Below are 27,411 nucleotides of genomic sequence, written 5' to 3' on the forward strand. Positions count from 1 at the left end.
ATAGCCCTGTGCCTTCGGTGTTACCAACAGCCAGTAAAAGGCCTAGCTCCAACAGCAAAATTACCAAGTGGTCACGCGTATACGATCTACCTCTGAAACTGGGGGGTTTGTTGTTGGGGTTATTATGTTTATTTTTGCCTACCTTTCTGCTGTTGTGTGTCTCTTCTTCCCCCAAAGAGAAAAGCACTAAAACCTAAGGAATCAGAATATAACTAACTTGGGGAACCAACTACAAGAACATAACCCATGTATTGAGTTAAAACATACAAAAATAACCTCATGCATACACAAAGGCCAAGGAGAAAAAACAAAATACCCTTCCACCATCCCCACCACGCTGCTCCCGGCAAAGAACTTCGGCCACTAACTCACTGTAGCAATGTATAGGGAGGGTAAGAGAGGAAATGGGCAGCTACTTGTGTCTATTGATTTTTATTGAATTATTAATGGACCTTAAGAGAAACTGGGTGAGTTGGATAAGTGTTAGCATTGTTGTAATTGAACTAATAAGAGGTCGTTATATCTTGACTAGACTGCTAAAGCATCAATTAGACTAAAAATAAATTCTAATTATGGCATCTTCACACAAGGTGTGTTCTTTCCTCACCCATAACTAAACTGCATAGATAACACATACACACATTGTATGCATCTTGTTGCCTTTCCCTTCACATTATTTTAAAACTCTGATCTTTGCTTAAGTTCATGATTTCTCTGTCCATCTCCTGCAGCCTGAGAGGGGGCTATTAGGACAGAAAATACTTTTAAAATAAAAGCAAAGTCACTCAAGGTCTACATTCCTTGACAGAAGCTCTATATAGCTTTGAAAGGACACAATACAACATTACAGCATTTCAGAAATATCATTTTTAACAGTACAAAGAGTTGTTTTTATTTCAACTTGCCCCAGTTTTTGGAAAGGAAGACAGACCGTTGAGATAAAACTGTCCTTGTTAAACATGCAGTAGTAGATATTGTTCGAGCTACCCATGCAAGTGAGACTCTTGGAAGAAAATGAAATCTTCATCTCAGTCTCATGAAAACATCACTGGACCCCACAGACTTTATGTAATTTAAAAAAATATATATCACACAGGAAATTTTTGAAAACAAATATTGTCTGCCATCATGTAATGTTTTACTTGGCAAACTGCATCTTCTTACTATTTAATACCTTATAATTAATTCATATGGTAGTGTATACATGATAAAACAAGTAATTATATATAGTTATCTGTCAGACATGAAAGCATCCCAGGGGGCCTTTCCTTAGGCACCAAATAACTAGTCTGATGTAGCTGCATACTGAGAATAAAAAGGATGTTGTATATGATTAATTAGTGAATTCCAAAAATCAGAACAACTTACTGAGACTCCAGTTCATGATCCATCCCCCTTCAGCACTGCACTCAGTCAGAAATAGGTCTTTAAATTTGACTTGCAAAATTATCTTTTTCTTTTTTTTTTTTTATAAGTATGACAGCTTCTCATCATTTTGAACTGTAAATGTCAAGAATTTATAAATACTTGCCACTGTTAGTGGTTTTGTTTTCCCCTATTTTAAAAGGGGAACAAGGAGCATTAATATTTTTATACAGAAACTACAAATATATATCAGATTCTTCTCAGGAAAAGACAGCACAGACTGTATTGCACATGTATATTTTAAAACTCCTCATTGGAAGACAGATGCATGCGTAACAGGATAGTACCTGTAAGCTGTGGTAAGGGCTGTGTGGGTGGGTTAGACTGTATTGGGGGTCTGGGTAGGGTCTAAAGCACACAGCACATTCCTGCAAGCTATCCAGTAGATTACTGCCTGCTCTACAGAAACAAGTGGCAATACCACAACTCGGCTGTCTCTCAAACGACACCACACTAGATAGAGTACCGTAACAGATACAATCCCTGTGGCTGCTATTGTTCTGCACTCTTCATAAAAGAATATTTATCTTAAATTCAGTTTGGGTTCATGCCAGGCATTTCTGTGACTTTGTTACAGCTCTTGGGGATCCAGCCTCTACGTATCATTAAGACGTGTCGCACTTTTAGACTGAGGTTTTAAAAGTTACAAACGAAAACCCACCAGCTGGCTGTGGGTACTTTTCAGCACAGTGACAGCACCTAATTCTTTCAGTAGTCAAGGATACGTGTTGCATCATATTGGCCAAGGACAGTAATCAACAACACATTTTTTCTTTAAGCACGTGTAATATTGAGAAGAGCATTTCACCCCAGCTACTAGTGAAAACTGGAGAGAAAGGAAAACAAGAACAAAATTAAGGCTTCAGTTTCTTTTCTCTTTTGCTTTGAGGTTGCAGATTTAAGCAATTTGTATGAAAACTTTCACCTTAATTTCTCATTTAAAACCAAAATGCAACATACGCTTTTATTGCTGGTGGAAAAGGGCTGCTCTCAGTACAATAAAGCATCGCCTTACGAGGCACTGCTAGCACAGCGGAGTTTAAAGAAGTTTCCAAGAGGCTCCCTTTATATGGTTAGTTTCAGCTTTTTTTTATCGTAACAACACCACTGTCACTCTTGGCCAATGGTGGATGACAGAATCAGTCTGAACACACTTCCTGTAGAAGTAATTAAAATCAAATAACACTGAATCACATCCTGCAATTTGTCCACATATAAACTATCCCACTGCTACAGGTGGTGGGACCATCTGTACCCCAATATGCTCCACACTTTATATCCCTGGTGTCAGGGATACTACTTGTACACTTTAAGTTAGGAATATGCTTTATTACCTTCCTGAATAAGAGCCATGGCAGACAAGAAGGATTTGGCCCACTCTGACACACTGACACATTAGAACTGGGCTGATAATTCTTCATATTTAGATTTCTTAGTAACATAATGATGGAAATAAGATGACACTTACTGCCTTTGCTGAGAAAAAAAATTAATAATTAATAATATATTAATACTGCTTAATATTAATGTTTAATTTTAATATTAATAATGTTTAATTACTTTTTAATAGAGATTTGGAAATAACATTCAGCCCTCCTGGAGCGGAAGTTTTTCTTTCTCCTTGAATAGTTTTCCAACCCAACCCAAAATGACAAGGTAATGACTCAAACACTGCCAGTTGATGGAGACGGAAACCTTTATTTCTTAGCTATATGTGATACTATCGCCACAGCTCACTTACAAAAAAGAATTTATGTATGAAAAGAGGAGCTTGGGTGACCTTCCCAGTTTCACAAAACTAACAGTACTGCAGAGCTCCTAAGCAGGACTCTCACTGAAAAAATATGGTGCATACCATGAAGACAACAAAGCTAGCAAATAGGCCAGTACTGGTTATTAAAGACCCAGAGGACTTAATAAAATATATTTTAATACTCTGGGGTTTATCTCTATTACAGAGGTCTCTACCTTACGTACGCTTTTCTCAATATCACACTTGTTTAAAGAAAAAATGTGTTGTTGATTACTGTACTTGGCCAATATGATGCAACATGTATCCTACTGCAATTTGATTACTACCTTTTATCTTTTGTAAGATTTCTTCTCTTCACTGCAATCCATAGAAATCAGGTATATTCTGAAAACGTACTTTATTTTTGTAATCCAGTAGTTAAAAACAACAATATTAACAGTAAGGTTAGGAACAGATTGTACTAATTAGGTAAGTGAAAAAGTGTAATGTTTTTGCTGTTAGGGAAGAGGGTTGAATAATGCATTAGTATTTTACCCAAACACAGGGATAAATTAGTAAGTCTTTCCAAGCAGAATGAGAACATACAGCTCCGAGCTAAGGGAAACCTGAAGAGGTCCAACCAAGTGGCACTTCGATGGGCTTCAGACATTTATTCTGGAGAGAGACAATTCATCCTCTAAGACTGCTTACTTCCCTCCACTGACTAAGACTCAAATCAAGCCAGCTTATTCAAAAGCAGATTTCTAAACTGAAGACCTTCTGCCCTCGGGGGACAAGCATCAGTGAAGCTGATGCAATTCTCAAATGTAGAAAAAGTCACTCAGTCTTTGGTCTCGTTTCAGCTGCCACACTTGAAACTGGGACAAACATGGCAACAGCAGAGAAACTAGCAGAGTTACTGAGGAAAAAGGATAAATTAGAATAAAAATGGAAAATGGCTTCACAGAAATTTGTTTCATAACATTAAATGATCCCAAATTGTTAAGACAAGTTAGCTAGGTTGTGTACTGCGCAACTAGTACAACTAAATGCCCAAATATCAGAAAATAAACATTATGGTCCACACGCCCGTAAGGTAAATCTGTGATGTGTGGAGCATTGACCCTAGCCAGCAATTCAGCACCCACCAGCTGCTCGCTAGCTCCCCCCTCCAGTGGGATAGGGGAGAGAATCCAAAGAGCAAAAGTGAGGAAAAACTCATGGGTTGAGATAAAGACCGTTTAATAAGTGAAGGGGGGAAAAGGGGGAAAAAAGGGATTCAAAGGCAAACCCTCTCCAGCTCCTACCAGCGGACTGATGCCCAGCAACAGCTGCCTTAGAAAGAGTAGCCCCATTTTTACCGCTGAGCACGACGCCGTATGGTCTGGGATATTCCTTGGGCCAGTTGGGCTCAGCTGTCCCAGCTGTGTCCCCTTCCAATCTCTTGCCCACCCCCAACTCACTGACTATGGGGAAAGCGAGAAATGGAGATGACTTTAACGCTGTGCAAGCGCTGTTCAGCAATAGCTAAAACATCCCTGTTAGCAACATGGTTCTAGTCACAAATCTAAAACACAGCACCATACAGGCTGCTATGAAGATTAACTTCATCCCAGCCAAAATCAGTACATGATGTAAAACCGCCTCTGTATCAGGCAAAATCCTCTTGATAAAGCAGCAAATAACCAGGTTTTCTCAGATCACGTTCAGTTCCGGTGCTTACAAAGGATTACCGCATTCTCCTGTCTTCTTTCTTGAGCCTACTCTCCTATTTAATCAGCAATCCTTGGCAACACTTCTGAAGTGAAATCAGATTTTGCACAAAGATAGTTGAGCACTATTATTAAATCAGAAAATCGGACTTCAAGCAATCCTTCCAAGTGCAGTCTCCAAAGGGTACAAGTAACACCTCCTCCCCAAACACATCTTTTGAGGACTGCCAAAAGCGCATGACAGTGCATGAAAGCAGCTTAGGTTCAAGGATCTGAGAAGAATACCTAAAGCTGCCATCAAGCAGACTATTTGCAAATCCATCTTATTTGAAATACAGATATATTTCACTCCTCTAGATGCATCAGAATATCTTGATAGCCAAGAGTCACAAACTTTATCCTTAAAAACTTTTTCAGCATAACTCCGCCACCACAAATGCAGTGGGCATTGAACTCTATTTGAAATATCTCCCGGAGGGCAATCATTGGTTTGAGAGCACTGCAGGTGTTGCTTTGGGAAAAACTAATTACACTTCATCAGAACATCTGCTTTTGTAAAACACTGATGGTAGGTAGGCTGTACACCACGGACGCTATATTCAAAAGTACCTATACCTGGGCAGCACAGCATAATCCACACCCAACCTGCCCACAAGGTATCTCAAACTGCATAACAACCTGAGGCAGAAAATAGATTTCAGAGTACTTGCAATAAGGCTTACAGCACAAAAATGAAAAATCCCAACTCTTTAAATATTGCTTTAAACAGTCCTCCAAGGGAAAGCTAACTGTGACATAAATATTAACAAATATTATTATTATAAAACAGAAAGGTATCCACCGTAACAGTATCTAGAGGTATCTTGGAAAAGCACCGGTTCTTTCTAGGACAGAAGCCAAACTCTTCCATCATTCAGATGAAATTTATGCAGCTTTTCCAGACCCACAATGAAACCAGCTTTGAATATTTTTGTTCTTCTACCTTAAAGGAGAAGTTCCATCAATGGGAGCATCATTACTTCTGTTTATTCTTTGAATTTTGACAGTGCTGAGACACAAATCAGGATTGTATTTAGTGAAGTTTGGCTCTAACACAGAATCAATTACATCCACTTCTGCAGTACATTTGAAGTTTGTGCAGTGCGAACATAGAAACTGCTATCATACCCATGGGCTCCAGCCATTACAAAAAGCCTTCTCTGAAAGGCTTTGTGTTAACTCAACATTTCTACACTTGGCATTGCTCGTAATTAAAGCCACAATAATGGCACAGCGAAGAAAGGGTATGTGCTGAGAAAGGGAGGTTGGGACCATTCCAGCCTTTCAAGATGAGGGACAGGACTCGAAAAAGACTTGGTGTTAAACTATTGCTGTTGTGCCCTTTGCTATTACATTGTTTAATATTAAGGTAAGAGCTGCTTTTGAGAAATAAAAAACTCAGTGCTCAAAGAGACTTTGGGGCTGGGAAAAGCGTTACAATACTGAAAGCACAACTCTGAAGAAACACAGGTATTTCGGTCCCCTGACCTTCCTCTTCCACAAAAACAATCCTAAAGTTTCAATCTGTAACTTCATTTTCCCTCCTTCCAGCATTATGACCTGAACACTCAGTCAGGGATGGCCAGCCAAGGCCAGGTCTGGACCCGTGAACCAAGAGTGCATAGTTCAAGCGTGGTGCCTACGCTGCAGCTACGGTACATAACGAACAGCAAAACTGGGCTGTTCTGCCTGCTGGGTTAGCTTTGCCCTCAGCTGGGAGAACCTCATCTGGCAGGGACCCAATCTTAGAAGCTTTGCTCACGTGGGCACGTCTTCCTAATGGGAATCCGCTATCTTCAATGTGAGCAAGTTGCTCCTGGACCGGACCCTAAATCATACACATTTTTAAGAGGGACTTTAATGCATCCAAACATAGGAATATGTAAAATTTTTTTTTTATGTAAATAATGTGTCCCAAACTTTTATTCGCTTATGCAAGTTTTTTGAAAGCACTTAAGCAGATTGATAATTACCACCCAGAAACAATGTCATTTGCCCATGCAGAAGCAATCAGGCCAAGAAATCTTCTCAAAAAGTCATCATACTGAATTCAGGCACTGCACAAACTGGTAAATCCACTTACAATACGAATTGCATCAGTCTCACATACGATGATCTACTGTGTCCTCAACTAAATATTTCACCACCAATGCTGATCAAAAAGCTTCTTTTGTTTTTTGCTTACGACATGCCTGGCAAGTTCCACACATAGCAACAGACTCTAATTGGAGTAATGTGGAGATCACTAAGAGAGCATAACTTGTTTTTCTGCTTTCATTCAGCAGCGCCGCAGAAAAAAAACCTTCTTAAAGCACCTGATTTCACCATAACTCCACTGCTCCAGTGACCCACTCGAATAGGAAATGGCTGATGAGTTCCCAGAAATGCGGATCTGCAGCGTAAGCCTTGGCAGAATCTTCAGGGACTATGGGATAAAACGTGGCTGATGCTGCAACACAGAACAAGCTCTACTGCAGGTCCTGATGTCAGATGCCTGCTGGGACATGACGAGGGGCAAGGGATTTGTTTCTGCCTGATTTTTAGTTCTACTTCTCAAAACAGGCTTCCATCAGCAGGCTTACCGTAAACATTAAGCAGAGAGGTATGCGAAGCTGAATTAATTATATGCTCCTTTCCTGAAAAGTCATGGACTCTCAAATCTACATCTACAGATGAGCATTCCCGCTGATGTTAATGCAGCTACTAACTCAAGTAAGCTGCAGGCATTAACTTTTGCAGTTCAGCCAAAGGAACAGTCTTAAAAGGCTTTGATTCATCCCATTTAATTGCGCATTGCCAGAGAACAATCCAGGTATTAGGTTGGACTGCAAAGTACTGTAGACTCTACTCACAGATGTTTGACTTTCAATTTAGCAGGCTAAATCTGAACCAAACTGCTTATTAGTCAAAGGCCATCCTGCTGCCAACACTTAAGTTTACGGTAAGAATGCCCTGATAGTACACTAGTATTATGTGTTTGCAGAATTGGGGTTTTCATGAGGAAGAGCAACAGTTAGCACAAAAGCTAAGAGATTGTGCAGAGGACTTGGGGTCTCACTACTGGAGTGGGGATGGGTTTTTTTTTCACAGGATTACGCTAGATTGTAAAGACACAAATTATAGAGGCTTCTCTTCTGATTAACTAGCTTGTGGCTCCCTGATACAAAAAAGAGTAGCTCAAATAATAAATCATTAGTCAGTTTGACTAACAATACTAGTACCTAGTCTATAGCATTTACTTACTTCCTGGGGAGACAGAATGGGAAGAGGCAGTTGTGAAAAGAGAAACTAAATGTTATACTAATAAGCTATTCAAATGGTTGACTTTTAGGTTGCCTGAGTATCTGAACACCACAGAAAAAAAAAGGAAAACTTTCCTGTGGAAGCATGTTTCTAATTAAAGACCTCAGCCATACTAACTTGCCACTTCATCACTGATCAGATTTTTTTTCTTTTTTTAAAGAACTTAACTGGAGAGATAATCACTTTAGTTGATTAATAAGGTGCATACCTAATTCATTGTATTTAATAGGCCTATCCCTCTGACAACTCATGAATCAATACATTCATCCCACAGTAATCTATAGAGCGGAGCTAAGCATCTATACAAGTATTACCTTCACAGTAGGCATTGTCCTCTCGAAGGGCTCGGAAGCCATCTCGGCAGCTACAGACAGCTCTGTCATCTAGGTTTCGGCAGACAGAATGCTCCATACAGTTATGTCCTTCAGTGCAAAAGTCATGGCCTGTACAGAAACAAATATGATTGAGGGTTAAAAAGAATCCAGGGATTACAAAACATCCCTGTCAAAGACAGTCCTATCTTTTTCTCAGTTAGGTCAAAGAATACCTTTCTATTGTCCATGAGATATAGAAAAATAAATTGTACCAAGCATGAAATGGATGAAAGGAGTAGTAAAGGCCACAAGAACAGACTGTCTCTAGGTCTTCGATTCAATTTCAGGTTATGGCATTGATCTGAGGCAGCTGGATAGGAAGCTTGCTTAAATCCCCTTACTGTCTCCTTGTCATTGTTAAGGAGTTTTACAGGGCACTTCTTAATTATGTATTTTTCTTTATTTTCTTTTTCTTTTTTTGTTTGGACATTTATAAAAGAGCTGAATAGCTCAGGCACTCAGTAGCTCGTTTACTAGTGGTATTACTTTTTTTCCTAGCGCTTTTTGTTCCCAGGTGTGTTTGTAAAATCCTTCCACATTTAACCAAAAGTCTTTGATTAACACTGACCTGCTTTGCTTTTCTCTTCCCCTTATCTCTTCTTTTCAAGCTCCACTGACTGAATACTCTTCCCTGATTACATCATTCTTTCCATGTCAGAGAAATTTATTTTTAAAATCTCACATTTTAGCCATCCCTACTTCCTATTTTCCTGTTTTTTCCCTTCCATTTTTCCTGAGTGTGACCATTTTCCATTGCACCTTAATTACAAATTTTTAAGATTCTGAAGTTCTTTTCCAGGCTGGAAAATTTAGATTGGACCTTTCAACTCCGTAGGTTTTTTTAAATTCCTTCTGTTTGCTCTCATGAAATCTAATGCTGCTATGTTGCTGAACATCATTAAATCATCCTTTATTATGCTGAATTCAAGCTGGTTGCAGTAACTGACTTGAAGCTTCCACAATTTCCACGTCTGTCTGTAAAGGTGTGGAGCTTGTCTCCCTCATTGTTTTCTCAATAATTTCATTTGTTTAGTTTTCTTCTTTAACTGAAGCATTAGAATTGATCAAGCAGCAGTACTTCACTGTTGTTTTCCAATAACCACTTTCTTCTCTCAAAACCTCCCGCAGAAGAACTGGGGAAGGTGGGTCAGGTTCAGGGGACCAGGAGCAGTGTAACAGCAACAGCTCCAGAATGCAAGCTGGAACCAGGCTGCAACACAGGCAGCTTACAAAACAACAAACAAGTATTTGTTGGCAGTAAAGATTATTGCTTTTATCACTCCACCTGGCTTCTGCTTCATATTTTGCTGTGAAAGAGCTTCCACCCCAACTCCACAGAGCTAAGTTAAATGAGCACTTCAAGCAGGACAACGGCAAAGTCTGCTTGGAGCTCAGGTCAGAGAAGTGTTTTGCACTTGGGCAGCTCATGAACAGCATTAAGCAACACAAACCAAGCAAGACAAGACAAGAGAAACAGAAGAACCCGTAAAGGCAGAATGTTTTACCACTGAGACCCAGTGACACGGTCATGATGCAAACATCACAGACCTACTATGATATGAGAGGCTGATGTTTTTCTTTCTCTCTTTCTTTTCTGCTGTGGATTGCCTCACTGTAACCTAGAGATACACTTAGGTAATGTTACTTAAATATTATAATTCACCGTAGCTACCACAGTGCTGTTACCTAACTCAGGACATTAAGAAGCAAAAAGCTCTACACTTTTACTAATGTTAGAGGGTCTTCAATACTCATTGACGACAGCAGAAGTGTGTGTGTGTCAAGAGCAACCTCTGGCCATGGCAACATCTTCTCTTTGCCTTTTTGTTGTCTTCCTCATCGAAGCCTGAGTTAATGACAAAGCAACAGTCTTATTTTTGGCTTTCCTGGCCTGGATTGGCTTGTATCAGATTTTGACATTAAATAACTAGGAATATACATGTCATCCAGAAAGGGTGAGGGCTTTTCTACTGATTTTTTGGTTATCCTTAAGACTCTCAACAGTTTTTTATCAACTGTATTAATAAACAAAATACATGCTGCTGAATAATAGCATACAGCAGCTTCTTGTTTAAAGAATAAGCTCTGTAGCTTATGAGAGGCCAAGCTAGCGTGGTTCAGGGAGGATTGAAAATGTTCAGGAAGCACTCATCCAACATATATTAAAATTTTCTAGCTATACCAGGCACAAGAAACACAGAATTATTTTCTCTAAGCCACTGAAGACTTTATAGGAAATTATCATTTAAAAAATCCTTTTTGATTGTGATAGACTTCAAGACCTATCAACTTCTCTTAAGTTCTTTTCCTCTACTTTCTTATCTCTCTGCTTGATGTGATTAGTCATATCCTTTGTGTTTGCACTGAGTAGCACAGAAACAACTATAGCTGCACTTTTCTTTTCAGCTGAAGTATACCTAAAATCAGCCCAAGAGTCTAACATCTTCTTTCATGCCAGGTATCAATTTATCTTATTTAGCTGTAGAGAAACAGGTGTAGCCACTTGAAGATGCAACTGCTCATAGCTTTGAAGATACCGGTATTAGTCCAGATCAAAAGAGTGGGCTCAAGACACAGAGCGCTTCCTGCACCTCTCTCCTTTGGTAGGGATCAGGCTGGATGTAACATAAAAAGGTGCGCAGCATACAAAAATACTTCCCAAAGCTTCTGCTTCTAGTTGCAGACTACAACCCCAAACAGGTAAACAAGTCACTCCAGTCTTCAAACAACTGCATAGCATGAACAGTTCTCTGAAAGAGACATCTCAAAGCATCTCAGAAAGATGCTGGTGAACACGGACATTTCTCCAGTCTCATTTTGTTTGGACGCTGGAGTGAGTGAAGAGTAGAAAATCACTAATTATGTATATAATTTCTTTGACTTTTCACCCATTTTTGGCTAGAATGAAACACACAAACACGTTTCACAGAATTTACACTATTAGACATTTTACAAACAATTTTCAGATGTCATGATGCAGGTGTTATCTATTCAGTTTCCCAATATTTACAGTGATTATCATGCATATCCTATTCAAAACAATCAGAAAAAAGTCTATATAAACTATAGGAATGGAGAATTACGCTGAGCTTATATATCCCACTATTACCTTACCTTTACAGATTTTGCAGCAACTGTGAGATAAGGGGATTTGTTGAGATTCTGGGCAGTTCAAAGCTGTACAACTGTCCTTTGGAATACGCTGCATTTTGTGGTCCTGTTAAATTGAGGTAACTGATTAATATCGTGAGATAAGAAATAAAGATAAATGATAACTTTAGTGGAGTTTTAGCATTATAATGCACAAGCAAAAAACTACCTCCACCAAACTCCAGGTACCTTCGGAACCATTTGAAAGGACAACGTAGCACAATAAAAGCATCAGGAACTCCCCTATACTCAAAACTTCTCAAGCAAGCAAAAGCGTGGCAATAGCTCTCATTCTTATCTTAGCTATCAATCAACTTGCCTCAGAAGTTTCTCTTAAAATTATGCCTGAAAGCGTAACAATTATTTCTCAAAAAACTGAGGCAGCAGATTCCAGAATCAAGGGTGCTCATTACAAATACTCTAAAGCAGCTTTTTATTTATACAGCAAGTAAAATCAAACTTGAACATCTCTGATCTCAACGCTGTGGTAGTAACGCTGAAGGAAACTGGCACTGACTCCCTATTAGGAAAGAGAGGGTTTCTCAGCTAAGTTTGGATCAGGCTTCTGGAAATGTCCAACGCCAAGATGGTTTCTGAACATCTTCAGGCACTCAGTGCAGGTCACACACAATCATCGCAGTATGTCCACACGAAATGCCTGCCTTAGCAATACAGTTAGTGCAGACGTACCACCTTTAGGCTCCCTTGGGCCCTAATTAATGTGTCTTGCAGTGCTCTAGTCATGATAAGGCAAAGACAGAAAACAAGGCAAACAACATGTTCCTCAGAGGCATCTGCCTTAAAATCAGCAATCTAGTAAAAATACGAGCTCACTGAACACAGGACCCTTTTGGGTCTGCATGCAAGAAAAGTGCCTAAAATAATGCATATGCTATTGCATGTATTATTATTTTGGGTCTAGCATTTAATTATAAATCCTCTTAAAGCATGAAATATAAAGATGAAACATGAACACAATGGCCAATATCAAAATTACTGCTCAAACTTTACTTTAAATAATCTTGACAGAGAAACCAACCCTAACCTGATAATACAGTAAAGCAAACCAGCCACAGATGTGTTGTACACCAGGACAAGCAAAACCCAGCAACACTACAAAATAAAGAAAAACAATCCCAACCTTTGATAGAAATAATATCAATTAAAGTAGCCTGGATTGCATTTAATTCTTTTACAAACTCTAATTTGGAAGAGAATTTTTCATTCACTTGTTTTATAATATTCAAACAGAAAAGTGTGTGCTTATAGCAGGCACAACTGCAGCAGCCAAACAAAACAAAAAATTATGTTTAAAATTACAAGCAGACAAAAAGAAGAAATTCCCGATATTGCCTTGATAACACCATCATAAGCCTTCAAGCACGAAATCAGTACTTGTGCCATTCCTATTAAGACACCTTGGAGCTGGAGTCATTAACATGTTCTTTTATGAGAACTCTGGTAGTAATAAAACAGCGCCCACCTATGACTACCTAACTGACCAATACAGTTCACAGTATGTAGGTTTTCTGCTCCGAATTATCATTCGCAAGGCTGTTCAGCAGAAACTGTATGTACTTCGGTCCTTGAAAAAGCAGCATTTGAATCAGCCAAAGTTGCTGCTTAATATTTCTACCAGGACAGTCAGGCAGCCCACCAGCAAACAAGTATAATCAACAAAATGCAGACCAGCAGAGCCAACAGCGACATTTTGTTCTCACAATATTGTACTTGCCAGCTGCAAGAAACACGAGGCACCACCACATAACTTTTGATGGTTGTTAATTATATCCATTGACTAATCACCAAATTCATGTCCCAGGTGTCATGTTAAAAATACGAGCTCACAGTCCTGAAAAGCATACGACTGAATTCAAAATTATTTCTGGTCAGCTTCTCCTTTCCTTTCTCAAAAGGGTTTCAAAGCACCTACTCCAGGAATTAAGCTCACAAAGATTAAAATCAACAGCAGGAGGACAACAGTCCTCGGTTCTACTTTGTAAAACACACTTTTTCATAGCTGTATGAAAAAGTTTTGAGATTTCCAGAAACTGGTCCGATAGATAGCTGCAGCATGGCCAGAGGAGTTGTTCTCCTCTCTTTCACTGCCCTAGAAGTGTGTCCTCAGGTTTTCAACTCCACCCCGAAGGACACAGCTCTCTAACCGGAGGGAATTCCTCCCCATCCCTCCCCCGCAGAGGCAAAGCAGGACCCACGGCAGCAGTTTGTGTGATTCTCAACCCTGGGGTCCCTGGCGTATATTTTGCCCTTAAAGTGCATTTGTGCCTGAAGAGCAACTCTGTCCGTGCAGCAGGACAAGACTGACTCAACATCAGGCAATTTCTGTTTACAAATAAAACAACGACCCTGCCTCATTTCCATCACTAGAAATACCAGACACCTGGTGTGCCAGCTCTTTTCTTTCTTTTTCATCTAGCTTTTCCTCTAAGAATTATCCTGAATTTCAAATTATGGCCCCATCACATTTGTGCACCTCTCATACCTGAGCACATAATTTTGAACAATAACATTGCACATGTGCCAATGGAAGCATAAGGTAGTCTGCTGAGTTTTTATTACTGATGATGGAGACGATACCTAAGGAGGAAAGAATGCAGCTTGATTGTCAAGCTGCGTAATCAAAGCTTGTAGCTATGCAAAGTAAATTTATTTGCAAAATTTGATGTGGAACTCAGTAAGACAAAATAAACACAGGACCCCTTAGATGCCTTTTCTGTTGCCACTTCCTAAGGTAGACCTGTCTGTATTTCAAGAGTTTCTTTCAGTGGGACTTTGATATTTCTAACATGCAAGAAATATTTTTCCCATCAACAGTATTCTTACCTTGCACTCAAACAGAACACAGTCCCCTGAGCTTGAATACACAGTTTCTCTTTGTCCTTCAAAGTAGGTTCTGCCTTCAAATATGCACACCGCTTCAGGAGAAAATAAATAAAAAGAAAAAACACAATGATTTTGTAAAAAAGTGTTAGTACTCTGCTTATAGGGTTGATACATTTTCTTAAAGATAACTGCATTTCAAAATAAAAAGATTGAATCAGCTGCAAGAATATTCTAAACCCACCTGTAGGACTCTGGATATCACAAGAAAAAAAAAAAAATCAGAGAGGAAGGAAAAAAAAAACCACAAAAGAACCAGAAAAGCACACATAAGTAGAAGGTAGAGGCTGTTGAAGCGCTGTGGAGCACAGATAGCTACTGAGAGGGCAGAAGAGACGTGTCTCGGGTCACGCCAAGGGAGCTATGACTGCCTGCAACACAGGTCAGGGGCGACAAGGAAAATGGAGCTGAGAGAGCAGTGTGAGTGGCATTAATAGATAATCAGTTTCTTGAATAAGGATGTTGCACGATGAAGGGTGATCACTGAAGCCACCTATTCATTTGTTATCACAGCCCTTTGGTGTTTCATCACCCCCCACAGTTATTTAAACACTACATATTTGTATCTTGATTATCCCGGTTATTTACCATTACTGCTGAAGTATATCAGAGCACATTAATTTTATTGTACAGGAACTGACCTTCAGTGACTGCTTTTTTTTTTTTTTTCTCTTCTCACCAACAGAATAGGATCAAGTCTCCAACGATCAAATGACAAAATGACTCCCCTTGGATGGGTGTTTGTTATACCATAACCCAGGCTGGTGCCACTCCTGTGCCCTGGCAGTACTGGGTTTTACAGCAGCGTGCTGACACAGCTCATACCGGATTGCTCACTAAAGTTCCTATTTGGTATTTAAGGGTTACAGAAAATATCTTCACAGCAAACTGTCTTACTTTTTTTTTTTTTAATGGGTCCATTACTGCAATTACATTATGCAAAGTATAAAGGCTAAGTAATGTAACTGCTAGGTATAGAAAATCGGATGTCTGTCTCTGTTGCTTAGGACACAGTCAAGGCTCATCAAGTAAGCATAATCATGAAATAACAGGAGTAGGTTACCGCTTTCAAGTTCTAGATTACATGTTAGAGGTGTAATTTGCTAATCATTGATTTGGAGATGTAAATCAATTATACTACAATTCATTCACAGAGATTTATCTATTCTGTTTAAATAGACAACAATTTGTAGACAATTTTAAAATATCTAAAAGTACAAGAGTTTTTATTGCATGACCTATATTAATTACCATTACTGCTGTTATTTTCAATTCTCCTTTACTTTTTCTTTTTTTTAACTTGCAGCTCCTTGATTTTACAAACTTACTACTTTGTCAGCATGCAAAAAGACAACTCTTGGAACTGTTGTTGAAAAAGATGTGATGGCCATAGTGACAAAAAAGCTTTTTTCAAATTCCAAAATATGTGTTATACCAAATAAAATATAAAGTATCTTGTGTGATATAGGCCTGCATAGCACTTTCAAGAAGTAATATCACAGCACGTTGCAACATTCCGAATCCCATGAATAGCAGAGTTTGCAGTCAGACTTAATAAAGAAAGTACAGAAAAGAGCCACAGGAGAGAGTCCTAGGGCTAACAGAATGAGAAAGTTTGTACAACATCCACAAAGAAAGGTCACAAAGAGTCAGAAAAGCTCAATACAGTGCCTCTCTCCTCTCCCAGAAAACAAGCTCTTCTGGAAGGAAGTATGTGGAAAAAAAAATCTATCTAAATCTTTACCGAGGACTAGCAGATCTTGCATCTGGACAGGACAAGGCAATCATCCAGTCATATATATCATCTCCTATGTATTACAGGCCATGACACTAAACTGAAATACTCATATATTAAGCCCTTTCCCTTGCTCCATACATTTCAAGCTTCTAAGAACTACATGTGACAGGAAAAACGAAGTATGGCAATGCCTGAGGACCACACAATGGCAACGGACTGATAACATCCTCATGTTTCCAACAGGCAGACTATGCCTGTTCACAGGGAAGACAAAAGACATCAAAATCACCGTCATTCTGTCTTGGAAGAAAACACTCTCCTGAAGCCAAAATACACTTAACAAATGAATAAGACCACCCAGGCATCTTAAAAAAAAAATAAATAACAAATTATCCAGTATCCATATTACCTCAAAGCGTAGTCCACTGAATCCAGTCACCTTACCAATGGCGACAAACCTCTGATTCTTCAGAAAAAAACTTAGAAAATAATGTACACAGCAAAGAACACATCCAGCCTAGTGTGAAATCACGAAGTTATTTCTTGACTCCACCAACAACCTTCAGAATTCTTGGCACATGAAACCATCGTAATGCAAGGAAGCAGTATCGCAAACACTTGCTTTCAGCAAGAAAATCAAGTCTTCTCCACAAAGCCTTGGAAAAAAGAAAACCTTACAGATTCTGGGGCTGTGAGAGACAGCTCTGCCTAGACAGACCTTGCCCCTTTCCCTTGTGTCTTCATACACTCGAAGATTGTTTCTCAAAGGCAGAGTGCATCTTTAAAGACACTTGCTTGTGTGGGTCCCAGAAGTTTCAAGCAGTGAATCACAGACGCTCGCATCTCCACCTCCACAACCACAACACCTGGCCATCATGCAGCTAAGAAAATTACATCTCTTTCATTGAATTCCCCTAAATAAACATTTCCAGGTACTGGATTTTGCTGTGGCTTTGTCAGCAAGGTTATAATGCCCCCAGGTATCAGGGACCTGCCTATACAGAACGACCCAACTATGTTTAAGAAAAGCGAGAAAACCCAACAAACAATAAATGGCCAATTGAAAAACTAAATTGAAACCCTGTTAACCTGAATAATCTGAACACAAGCCCAGGCATGTCTTCTTATGGACTGCTGCTCTCATTGACCACATTCAAAAGGGACATTTCTTCTTAAACGTCTTCAAAATCAACAGTACCTGGATTATTTCTTTCCTACTAGTGTTCTCTAAAACATGAAGGATTCCACCATATTTGGGCAGCTCCTTCCATTAAAATGCAGCAAGAACTAAGGTACACTCTGAAGCTCTAATTCCGAGCACTATCACTTAGTTTTTCTCTTCTTATCTACGCTAATTGAGCCAAATGAGCTTACAAAAATCACGTGGGCCACTTCATCTATGCCAGTACCACTTGCTTCACATTTATTTAACAAGACAGATACCAGTGGGTTTAGTAATGGTCTAAGTTTGCCAGTGCACACTGTCTTTTCTTCTCCAATACTCCCATAAATGCTTCTGTCTCTTCCCTGTTCCCTTGCCAGCCCGCTCTTCCGCTGCCCACAGAGGAGGCATCCTGCCAGACAGCAAAGGGCACATTTTCATCAAGCTACCTGGAGGCTTCTAAAAACTTTTACTCCAAGGTTGTCCAGTTAGGTGAGCACTGAGCACACTTGGAAAGATTTCTAGAAAGACAAAGCTACCAATTTTCTTCTGTCCCACTTTCCTCCTAAGACAGCGGGATCCACATCCCAGGCAGTGTGGAACAGAACATTTCTCCTGCCTCCTGACAGCAACTGTCACAGCCAGTACACATCCCATGATGGTGGTGTTTCACATCTTTATTTTCCTTTAGAAATAAAGATATTTCAACAACATGAACATCTGGACTAGAATTGTGTAATTGGAAAGTCCGGATTTAATTTCTGCTTGGCTAGATGCTTCCCAGGATACTGTGATTAGTTTGTGATTGGTATGTCTCTGGGGAAACATATCATCTTTCATCTTCCTAAGTCCTTTTATTCGACAGACTGAGTCACAGTCAAGAAATTACCTGATGATTAGTTGTGCCAGAACTCGATAGTTATTTCCTATGTCGGATTTCATCTACAGCTGAATTACATCAACCATTTCCTCTTGCCATCAAACCGGCACATCCCCCCAGTACCTAAAACAACATATGTTTTTCAAAGCACGTTTTTCTCAGAAGATGAAACAGGTAGTCTACAAAACCCACTAGGAAGTTTGACTACTCTCAATATATTTGTATACAAAAGGTGATCAAATATTACAAGATTATCAGCAAGGTCTGCTTATATCCCCACTATTAATTTACACAGGAGTAGTGATAATACAACTATTCCCTGTAGTACCATTTAACACATTGTGATAACATGGCATCTTCTCCATATTCAACCAGTGAAAGGAATCGCTCAGGAGCCCACTGGCTGTTGCGTTCGCTCAGTGAATTATCAACAGTTTGTCAAACCAGCACTTCTGTTTCACAACCCTTTCTTCTTCCCACTGGCTTCCAAATGGCACTTTCCTTCTGCATTTCTTAAAATGTCCATGCAAAATCCATGACCCAGCTAACTCCTGCCTTCTGTTCCCTGAGTTCACAGGATGTCATTTAGTACATTTTCTCACTTCTGTATTTATCACCTTTGCTATCTAGATTGTGTATGCCGTCCTCTGAGAAATGCATGTACACTTCCCTGTGGTATCTAAGCTGATTTTGATTCAGACTCATCACCAAGGAAAAGCAGAAAGTTTGGGTCATTGGAGAAGTCCTCAAACCACTTTACTTTCTTGTATTCATAACTGCCCTAGGAGTGGCAGATGTGACTTGAAGTTTTGTGAAATTTGTCAGCAATTATGCATATAAGAATTAAATCTGGTAGTTAAGTCTATGTCGCTGCATTCTTTGTTCACATATGGTGGTTTGTGAGGGGGAAAAAACCCACCAAAAATTAGCATACCAAAAAACCCTCTGTCTTGTTCATTTAATTTTCCAACTTCCTCCTTGGAATCTCCTTGATTACATTTTCCACTCTTCAGAGATCGAGGCTTAGGCATTGTGTAAGTCCCATTAATCCTACTTTGCAAGCTTACATAGTGCAAAACCTCTGTGTGGCTTTATCCTTAGAAATACACACAGAGATAATGGTCACCTTTCATTAATTTCTCTCTCAAGTGCCACACCATTACTAGGCATTGGTCTCACCCTTTCTCATTTATCTTTGCAGGGATTCGGGCATTATTTCTTTGCTCGTTTTCTGGAAAGTACAAGTTCCTCTGTTACTGCAGTCAGTGAGACTGGACACTTGCTTCATTTCATGCCGTCTCCCCTCAACAATTCAAAATTATTCCAGATTTCAAGCTGGAAAATATATTGCTAATTTTTCCAGTCAATCACTGCTAAAAAGCTGCATATATATGCTTCTGCTTCCTCAGCTGAAAAAAAGAAAATCTGTTTTGAATTTTCCTAATGATAAGGAATCAATTACTATTTGTATCTTATTTCTTGTTAGACAGAAATGCTAAATGTCTCTATTACACTGAAAACACGAACTCGTTGTTCTACAGTACTTTTACAATCATTTAAGAGCATCTGCCGTGTGAGCCACCTCCAACAACACTAACAGGCTGTTTAGTCACATTGGCAAGGAGTCAATCTAAAATTACAAATTCTTTCACCTACTTCTCATGTTTCCTGTATTTCCATCAACTACTATGGGGAAATGACATAATTCATCTATCCCGTGTGTTCTTGCTGGGAAGTCTTCTGTAGAATTCATCTGAGCCCTAGAATGAGGGCTCCTTGAGGTGTCTTTAAAGACTAAAAAAAGCAATCTGAACACTGAAAAAGCACATCGAAATGTGACTAAAAACTCTGTTTTGCTGAAGCAAACAGACCTGACAGATGAAGTAAAACTTTTAAAGTCGGCTGCTGGACAGGGAGTCTGGGAAAGAGCTTGCAACCAATCAAAGCCAACAGACATCACATTGCACAAAGGGAGCTGTCTCCAGTTAAGCAAAGATCCAATCTGGACAACGTGTTTGATGTCAGCTTCCCTTAAAAATGGCATTATTGCTACCCATACTGCAACTTTAGCTTGGTTAAATATGGCAGCCAAAATATTTCTACTGACAGACATGCATAACTTTGACTTTAGAGCAATGAACCATATTCTGCTTGTCAAACAGAACTGGAATATTTTGGACTAAGCATAGGATTTTGAAAACTTGGACATGACCAAAGCGATCAAAATGCCCATCCATTTTATGCTGAATTAACTATGTTGGCCACCCGATACTCAAGCAACTTTTGCAGCAAAATGTGAAACAATAAAATCAAATGCCAAGACAAAAGCCTTAGAGGGTGTCAAGAGAAGAAAAGCAATTAAGGTTAATATTAATTATATGACCACTGTATTACAATTATATTAAAGGTTTATAAATAGCACAACAGTCTGCAAGACAAAAAGAACTCCAATGCAAACATTACGTGCCCACTTAATCCTCATAAAGGTGGTATTAGACATTATTTGATGGACTCCTTATGTAAGCTATTCACAACAGTAGTGACATAGTTGTATCTTAGTAAAGGTGCAAATAGGTATTTTATCAAACTCCGACAGCTACTAATGATGGGGAAATTTCTGCTTCAGTTCCACCTTCTCTCAGCTGGACTGCTGGGATAACTGTAAAAGGTGCTTTTCTGAAAACTTTGTTAAGAGGAAAATTGTGCAGTGTAGAAAAATAAATACACACCTCCCTAAAACACCTTATACTTCATGACATGCTTAAACTTGCACATACACCCATCAGAAAGCCTCAAGTCACAGGGATCCATATGGAAGATGAAATCCAATTAATTGATTAGGACTGAGTGGTGGGAATTTCTGAACTAATGAAGAACTGCTAAAGACCTGCACCCTTTTGAGTCACTATTTAAAATCTGAGAGGTAAACGGTTATCACCCATCAGCATTAATTTACTATATAAAAAGCAGGTTCCATTCTCCATTGCCATGCCATAAGACCACCCACGGATGCAATGAGGGAGGACACCTACTCCTGCAACAGCCCTTTACATGGGGTAACTCTTACTCTGCTCCACAGAGACTTCAAACAGGGCAGGGGGAAGAAATAAAGCATATTGGGATACTACCCATATTTTTGCCCAGATTTGCCAAGCAAAAATAGCATGCACCAATTATGCATACCTTTCAACGACACATTTCTGCCCATGACTAGTGAGATGGTTGCTTTCTGCAATCTCTGCGGACACAGATCGTGAGAGCATATTCAATAAAAGGCAAGTACCTCTGAATGGCTGCACCTTCAGAGATTTTGACAGCATTTCATTTGACAGCCTTAAAATACATCCTGTGCAAATAGCAAAACTACTCAGTTCACCACAAAATAGTAAATGGGGCATTTCTTTGCGTGAAAATCACTTGGAGGCAACATTTCCATGCTCCCAAGCCACAGAGATTCCAAACAGCTTCTTCTCCAAAAATTTGCCCCATTATTTAAGCACCCACAGACTATGCCCGTATCTGAGTGACTGTTGGGGACCCTGCTGATGCTCCCATTCTCAACCAGACTCTCCTTGGCCCAGAACAATTTCCACAGACGCTTTAGCTAGAAATTCTGCACCGTGACTTTACTGCACGAGCCTCCATGGTGATGGCACGACTTCTTGTGACCTGGCATCACATAGCTCCATTTTACTGTATTTACTTTCCTCCCTAATCCAAGTGCTTTCACTTCCCCTACAAATGGCAGCCCCTTGTTAACTTGGATATTACAGTAATAATCACGTATGCCTTATTTGCATTATGGCACAGGCCGGTCTAATGTGTTTAGACGTTCCCAGGAGCGGATTAGTGCACAGATGGAGCACCGCATCTCTTGCTGTTGTTAGATCTCAGTTCTTTCCAAGCACCTGCATCAAGGTCCACCCAGCAACTGAACAGGGTTTCATCCTCCCAACTCTTCCTCCAAGCGTTTTTGTTCCCGCATAAGGAATCTGCCCATCCTCCCGTCCCTCTTCCGAGATGCATCATCTTCCTCCCTCACTTCAGCCGGAATGACAGGATTAGTTGGCGTAATCACAAACACTCCAGAGAACTCTACTTAACGTTCTTAAGCTAAGTCCTTAGCATTAGTTCAGTGAAAGGTTTTTAACATAGACAGCAAGGTAAACACATTTTGGAAATCTTGATTAAAGTCAGTTATGCAAATGGGCTTTCCAAATTTGTTATATACTCACTCTCATCATTCATTATCAAATAGCATTTAATCAAAAACTAATCTAAAAAAAAATCAGGTGCTACCAATAGAGTTGGAATTTTTCAAAAGACAACTTTAAATAGAAACCTGTGCACCCCTGACATCACACCCCTGTTTCTCAAGGCTGCCAGAAGTTACTATTATCCATTGTGCATTCCCAAACAACACAATACTTCATGTCTAAAGTCAGTTCAGGATTTGAAATAATTAAAAATGTAAAAGTGGCTGGAACAGATGTTCACAGATTCTGCTTTGTCATAGCTAATTTCTCCAGAGTGCATCTGTTGATGCTCCAACCCAGTCACAGAAAAACAGTAAGCTAGAGTTCATACCAACTGTTAATGGGACTATTCCTTTTCCTTTTTTGTTTGGGAACTAGATGAATGAGGGAAAGCCTCAGAGTCACTGATGATACAAAAAAAATTATGTATTATATCTATGTTAACACTCCTATTGTCTTCAGGGGGACCTCTCCAGACATTAGACTCAGATTTCTCGTGCTTGTGCAACCAGGTGTTTGTCTATATGGGGCTGTGGTGTATGCCAGTCTCTAGGAGAGCTGCAATACTTTCATCTTACTGATGCCAGCCAACTCACTTTTTTTCCTTTTCCTTTGTCTACCACTACCTTTGTATGGAAACCAAGAATCAGAAAGCACTGTTAAAAAAAAGATTTCATTTTCAATTATCACCTATTAGCATAAAACCTGCACGAGGCAAAGTACAATTCTGCAATTTCAATGGCACAGAAAAGAAATAGGTACATCTTTAACTGTAATTCGTTTCATTACCAAGAACCTCAGAAATGACTGGACTGGGTTAAATGGCATTAAGAGAAAAAGCTTAATGAATTTTATGAAACCTGTTCTCAGTGGTTTTCATTTTTTTCAAGTCCTTGAAAACCCAAGAGAAAAACAGCAGTTTGCATTGACAAATTCTTGAATTTGTTTTCAATATATTATTAGCAAAGACCTTGCTTTCTTTAGCTGCAGAGATCTAGTATGGATATTTAGTAGAATTGTAAAGGAACAGTGGACGTATGATGATCAAACTTGACAGATAAGAAATTTGGGGTCTTGTCCCAGCAAGAACAAGTACTGTCTTTCCTGTGGAACAGTCTAGTTTTCTTAGAGTGAACTTTATTGGGACTGAGAAAATGAACCCACCTGTGATCACATCACCTCAATACATGGGGAATACTTCAGTATTTCCACAATAAATGTGAGGAGCAAACAACCATAATGGTTAAACAATGCTAACACAATAGGAGTAAACATCTTGAGAGAAAGAAAAAAGAAAAATTTTTCAAATCTTGAATAAATATCAGTAACTCGGTATGTATGCAGGACACAATCCTGACTATGAAACAAGGTATAGCCCACAGTGCCAACAGCTCTAGGTCAGAGCTCCAGAACGCCTCGCCAGAAGTGCAGAGACACACCTGAGAGAGAAGCCTGACAGGACAATGACTCATTTATTTTAGTTTTCCCTTACTCTCCCCGCATCTTCTTCTCTATATCCAGTGTCTTACCCTCTTCTCTTACACTTAAATTGCCAAACCCTGCAGAACAGAGGACTGTCTTTTGTGTGTACAGTAACTAGACTGATGGCTCTTCGTAACAGCAGGGTTTTAATTATTTGTACTAAGGTAGTACAAATAATTAATAGGGATAACAAGTACAGCTACTTAAATAAATTTGCTCACTGCATCTACCCACTTCCAAGTCAACCATGGTCTGCTAAGAACTGCACTCTAAAAGGCAGCATCCAGTGTGTTTTGCAATATGACCTTCAAACTTCTGGCAGGGAAAAAATGCAAAGGGCTGTCATTCCCCAAGGGAGACAGTTTCTTCTGTTCCACAAAATATTTTATTTCAACAGCCACCTTAGGATTTTATTTAACAGACCTTGACATCTGTCCACATATGTTTAGAAGTTAGACTTCAAAACATGGAATTTTATTGGAAAGAACGAAGGACAGGGCTCTTGCTGTCCATGATCAATTGTCAGCAAGAAAGAATGATTGGGACTTGCTTTAAACAGTAGTGGTAAATAGCTTCCTAGATGATAAAAGACTGTTGCAAGGTACATACAGACTAGTTTTCAGAGTACGGCAGAAGCCAAGGTGAGGATTTTTAATCTGTTTGCCCACACTGTAAGAATCAACCAGTTATTTCCATTGAGTTTTCATGGGACTCAAGATGTCACACCGGGAACAGGAGCAAAGGTGCAAATATGTGAATCAAGCTGGTTGAACCGATGCATGAAAAAGAGGATGCGATTCCTTTATTTATATGTTTATTTTAATTTTCTCTTTTTTAAAAATGTATTCACTTATTCCCACATTTCTTCATAGCAACTCTGCAGTAAAATACTGCAGAATCAGTAAAATGAAAAATTAGTGGTTAGGTGCTTAAACCATACTACCAACTCTATACATACAGAGCCACAGAAGATGTTGGACAAGATTTAAGCATTCTTAAATCATATTCTACTACTATTAAGAAGCCTGTCTGAGAACTCACAACAACCATATGCAAGACTGTTAACTCTTTTATGCTATACTCAGATTTGATTTCTCATTTAGGTGCCTTGAGGATCTAACAAAGCTTATGGCATGATGGCAACACCTACAAAACAACCTCCCTCTTCACAAGCCTGCAAAATGTGCCTAGAGAGGATGCTGCACTTTGGTGAATACAAATATAACCCGAAGAAACATCTTAAGGAAATAATACCTCAATTTACATCTCTTTGTCAAAGTAATAACGATTTAGGGAGAATCATGCCAGTTCATCTTTCCTACCTTCAAAGTATTTGATGCACTCCCTCACTAGAAATAATAGGTATGTGCCTATTTCCTAGATGAGGTAAGCATATTTTCTTGCTTTGCTTTCCAGACAGGAAAAAAAAAAATCTGATAATTGAAACCAGGCATTTTCTGCCCCAATTCATTACATCAAACAACAATGTCACTGTAATACCATTCTAACACTACTATATATAAGTATATACTGGCCATCAGAAAGAAGCAAGGCAAAAAAAGCTCTTCTTCACCATAATAGCTCATGACAATGTGAAACAACAAACCTAATAACATCTTCAAATTTATTTACCTGTTAGGGAAAAAAATCTAGATGTTAAATAATTTTCAAGGATTTTAACCAAATGTCATCAATTACAAATAAAATGGAATCTGGGAAAACAGTCAAAATCATACTTGAAAAAAGTTTACATAAACTTCTTCCAAGAGCAACCAGAGGAGTATCAGAATTTTCATTTCCAAGCAGAAAGTTACAGAAATCATTTCAACAAGTAGTAGGAAAAAAATACTAGTTAGCTACTCCATACAGGCAGTATGGATGGTCAACTACCCTCCCAAACAAATGGACAGAGCTTTCTCCTTAGTGGAAAATGGTACCAAATAAAACCCCTCCAAAAAGGCAAAAATTAGTAATAACACTGTCTATATTGGCAAAGATGCAGAACAGTGATACAAAACCACGAAAATCATTGTGGTAGATACAGTGCTATACCCGGTACGGTGAAGAAAGCAAATAGCAGAAACTCTTCAAATAAAGAGGACTGAAATAATTGTTTTGAAAGGAACAGATGAGGAAAGTATGAGAAAGGACTGGTACACCATATCTGCTGAGATTTCAATTTTAAAGTTGTGGCTCACGTGGGACAAAGTGGCCGTTATTTGAAGCCAAATATATTTTATGAGCTGACAGATGTAGAAACAGTGATCGATAACAGCCTGGAGGTCAATACATCACACTTCAGATATCTGCAAGTGATGGCTAGGAGAAGTAAGCCAAGCAGTAGAAGGCTTTATTCACTACATGTTTCCACTGGAAAAATTTCAAACTTCTGCAGTCCAAAAGACTGAAAGCCACTGGTTTAAATCATTATCTTTACAAAAAGACAAATAAAGGATAAGAGTATACATCATTTTATATTAATCTCACTGAATCAACTTCACTCATATTTTAGCATCCCTTCCTTAGACTGCCAGGGAAATAACATCACATTATTGATGGGTTTGTGGTGGGGTTTTGTCAGTATTTTATTTATTGAGTTTCAGCCTTCGCAACCTTCCAATTTTTTCATTTCACATGACATAGGCACTGTCAGAAAACTGTACGTGTGCCGCCTTTTACATTCCTAGCAGTGTCTCCCCTAGGCCAACTTTCCACTCAGATGACCCTTGTCAGTGTGGCAATCCTGTTACAAATAAGAGTATATCAGGTGCAAACTGGTCTTTGCAAAACTGTACAGCTCTCAACAAGCCATGAATCTCTTGTTTGGTTGGTTGAGGTTTGATATTTTGCTCTATTCAGCTCCATGCACTGCCTTCTGCCTCCAACTTGTTACTTTTCTTTGACCTTGTCCCAAACCTGTCGTTTTGGTGTCTTTAGCTAAAGCCAAATTCTGCTCTTTTCAGAACACATGCCCATTAAAGATCATTGTTACAGGTACTACAGAAATTTGCAAAATCTACAGAGGAAAAGCTCCAGGCAGAAACTACAACATCAGCTACAAGCTGCTGATTTGGCAACATGCTCCTGGATATGAGACCAAAAAATAATAAGAAAAACAAACCCCAAAATAAACAAACAAAACCCACCAAAATAGAAACAAAAAAACCCCAACCACGATCCAGTGATGCAGGTGCAGAGTGACATTAACACATTAGTGGTGAGAACAAACATGTTGAAATCAATGCATAGCCACGTGA

At 39.2% G+C, this 27,411-nt stretch overlaps 1 protein-coding gene across 1 annotated transcript in view; it reads right to left on the minus strand.

Annotated features, from left to right (window-relative positions):
- NELL2 (NEL-like 2 (chicken)) overlaps nucleotides 1–27,411 on the minus strand; it is a 139,101-nt gene that overhangs the window by 75,223 nt on the left and 36,467 nt on the right. Inside the window, exons 9-11 of the mRNA XM_010574112.1 lie at nucleotides 14,580–14,671; nucleotides 11,700–11,802; nucleotides 8,526–8,654 (exon numbers count right to left, since the gene is read on the minus strand). Coding sequence (XP_010572414.1) covers nucleotides 8,526–8,654; nucleotides 11,700–11,802; nucleotides 14,580–14,671 — 324 coding nt within the window. The remainder of the gene's footprint in view (nucleotides 1–8,525; nucleotides 8,655–11,699; nucleotides 11,803–14,579; nucleotides 14,672–27,411) is intronic.

This window comes from Haliaeetus leucocephalus, unplaced genomic scaffold (assembly GCF_000737465.1).
Source record: "Haliaeetus leucocephalus isolate CR32 unplaced genomic scaffold, Haliaeetus_leucocephalus-4.0 Scaffold406, whole genome shotgun sequence".
Taxonomy (NCBI): domain Eukaryota; kingdom Metazoa; phylum Chordata; class Aves; order Accipitriformes; family Accipitridae; genus Haliaeetus; species Haliaeetus leucocephalus.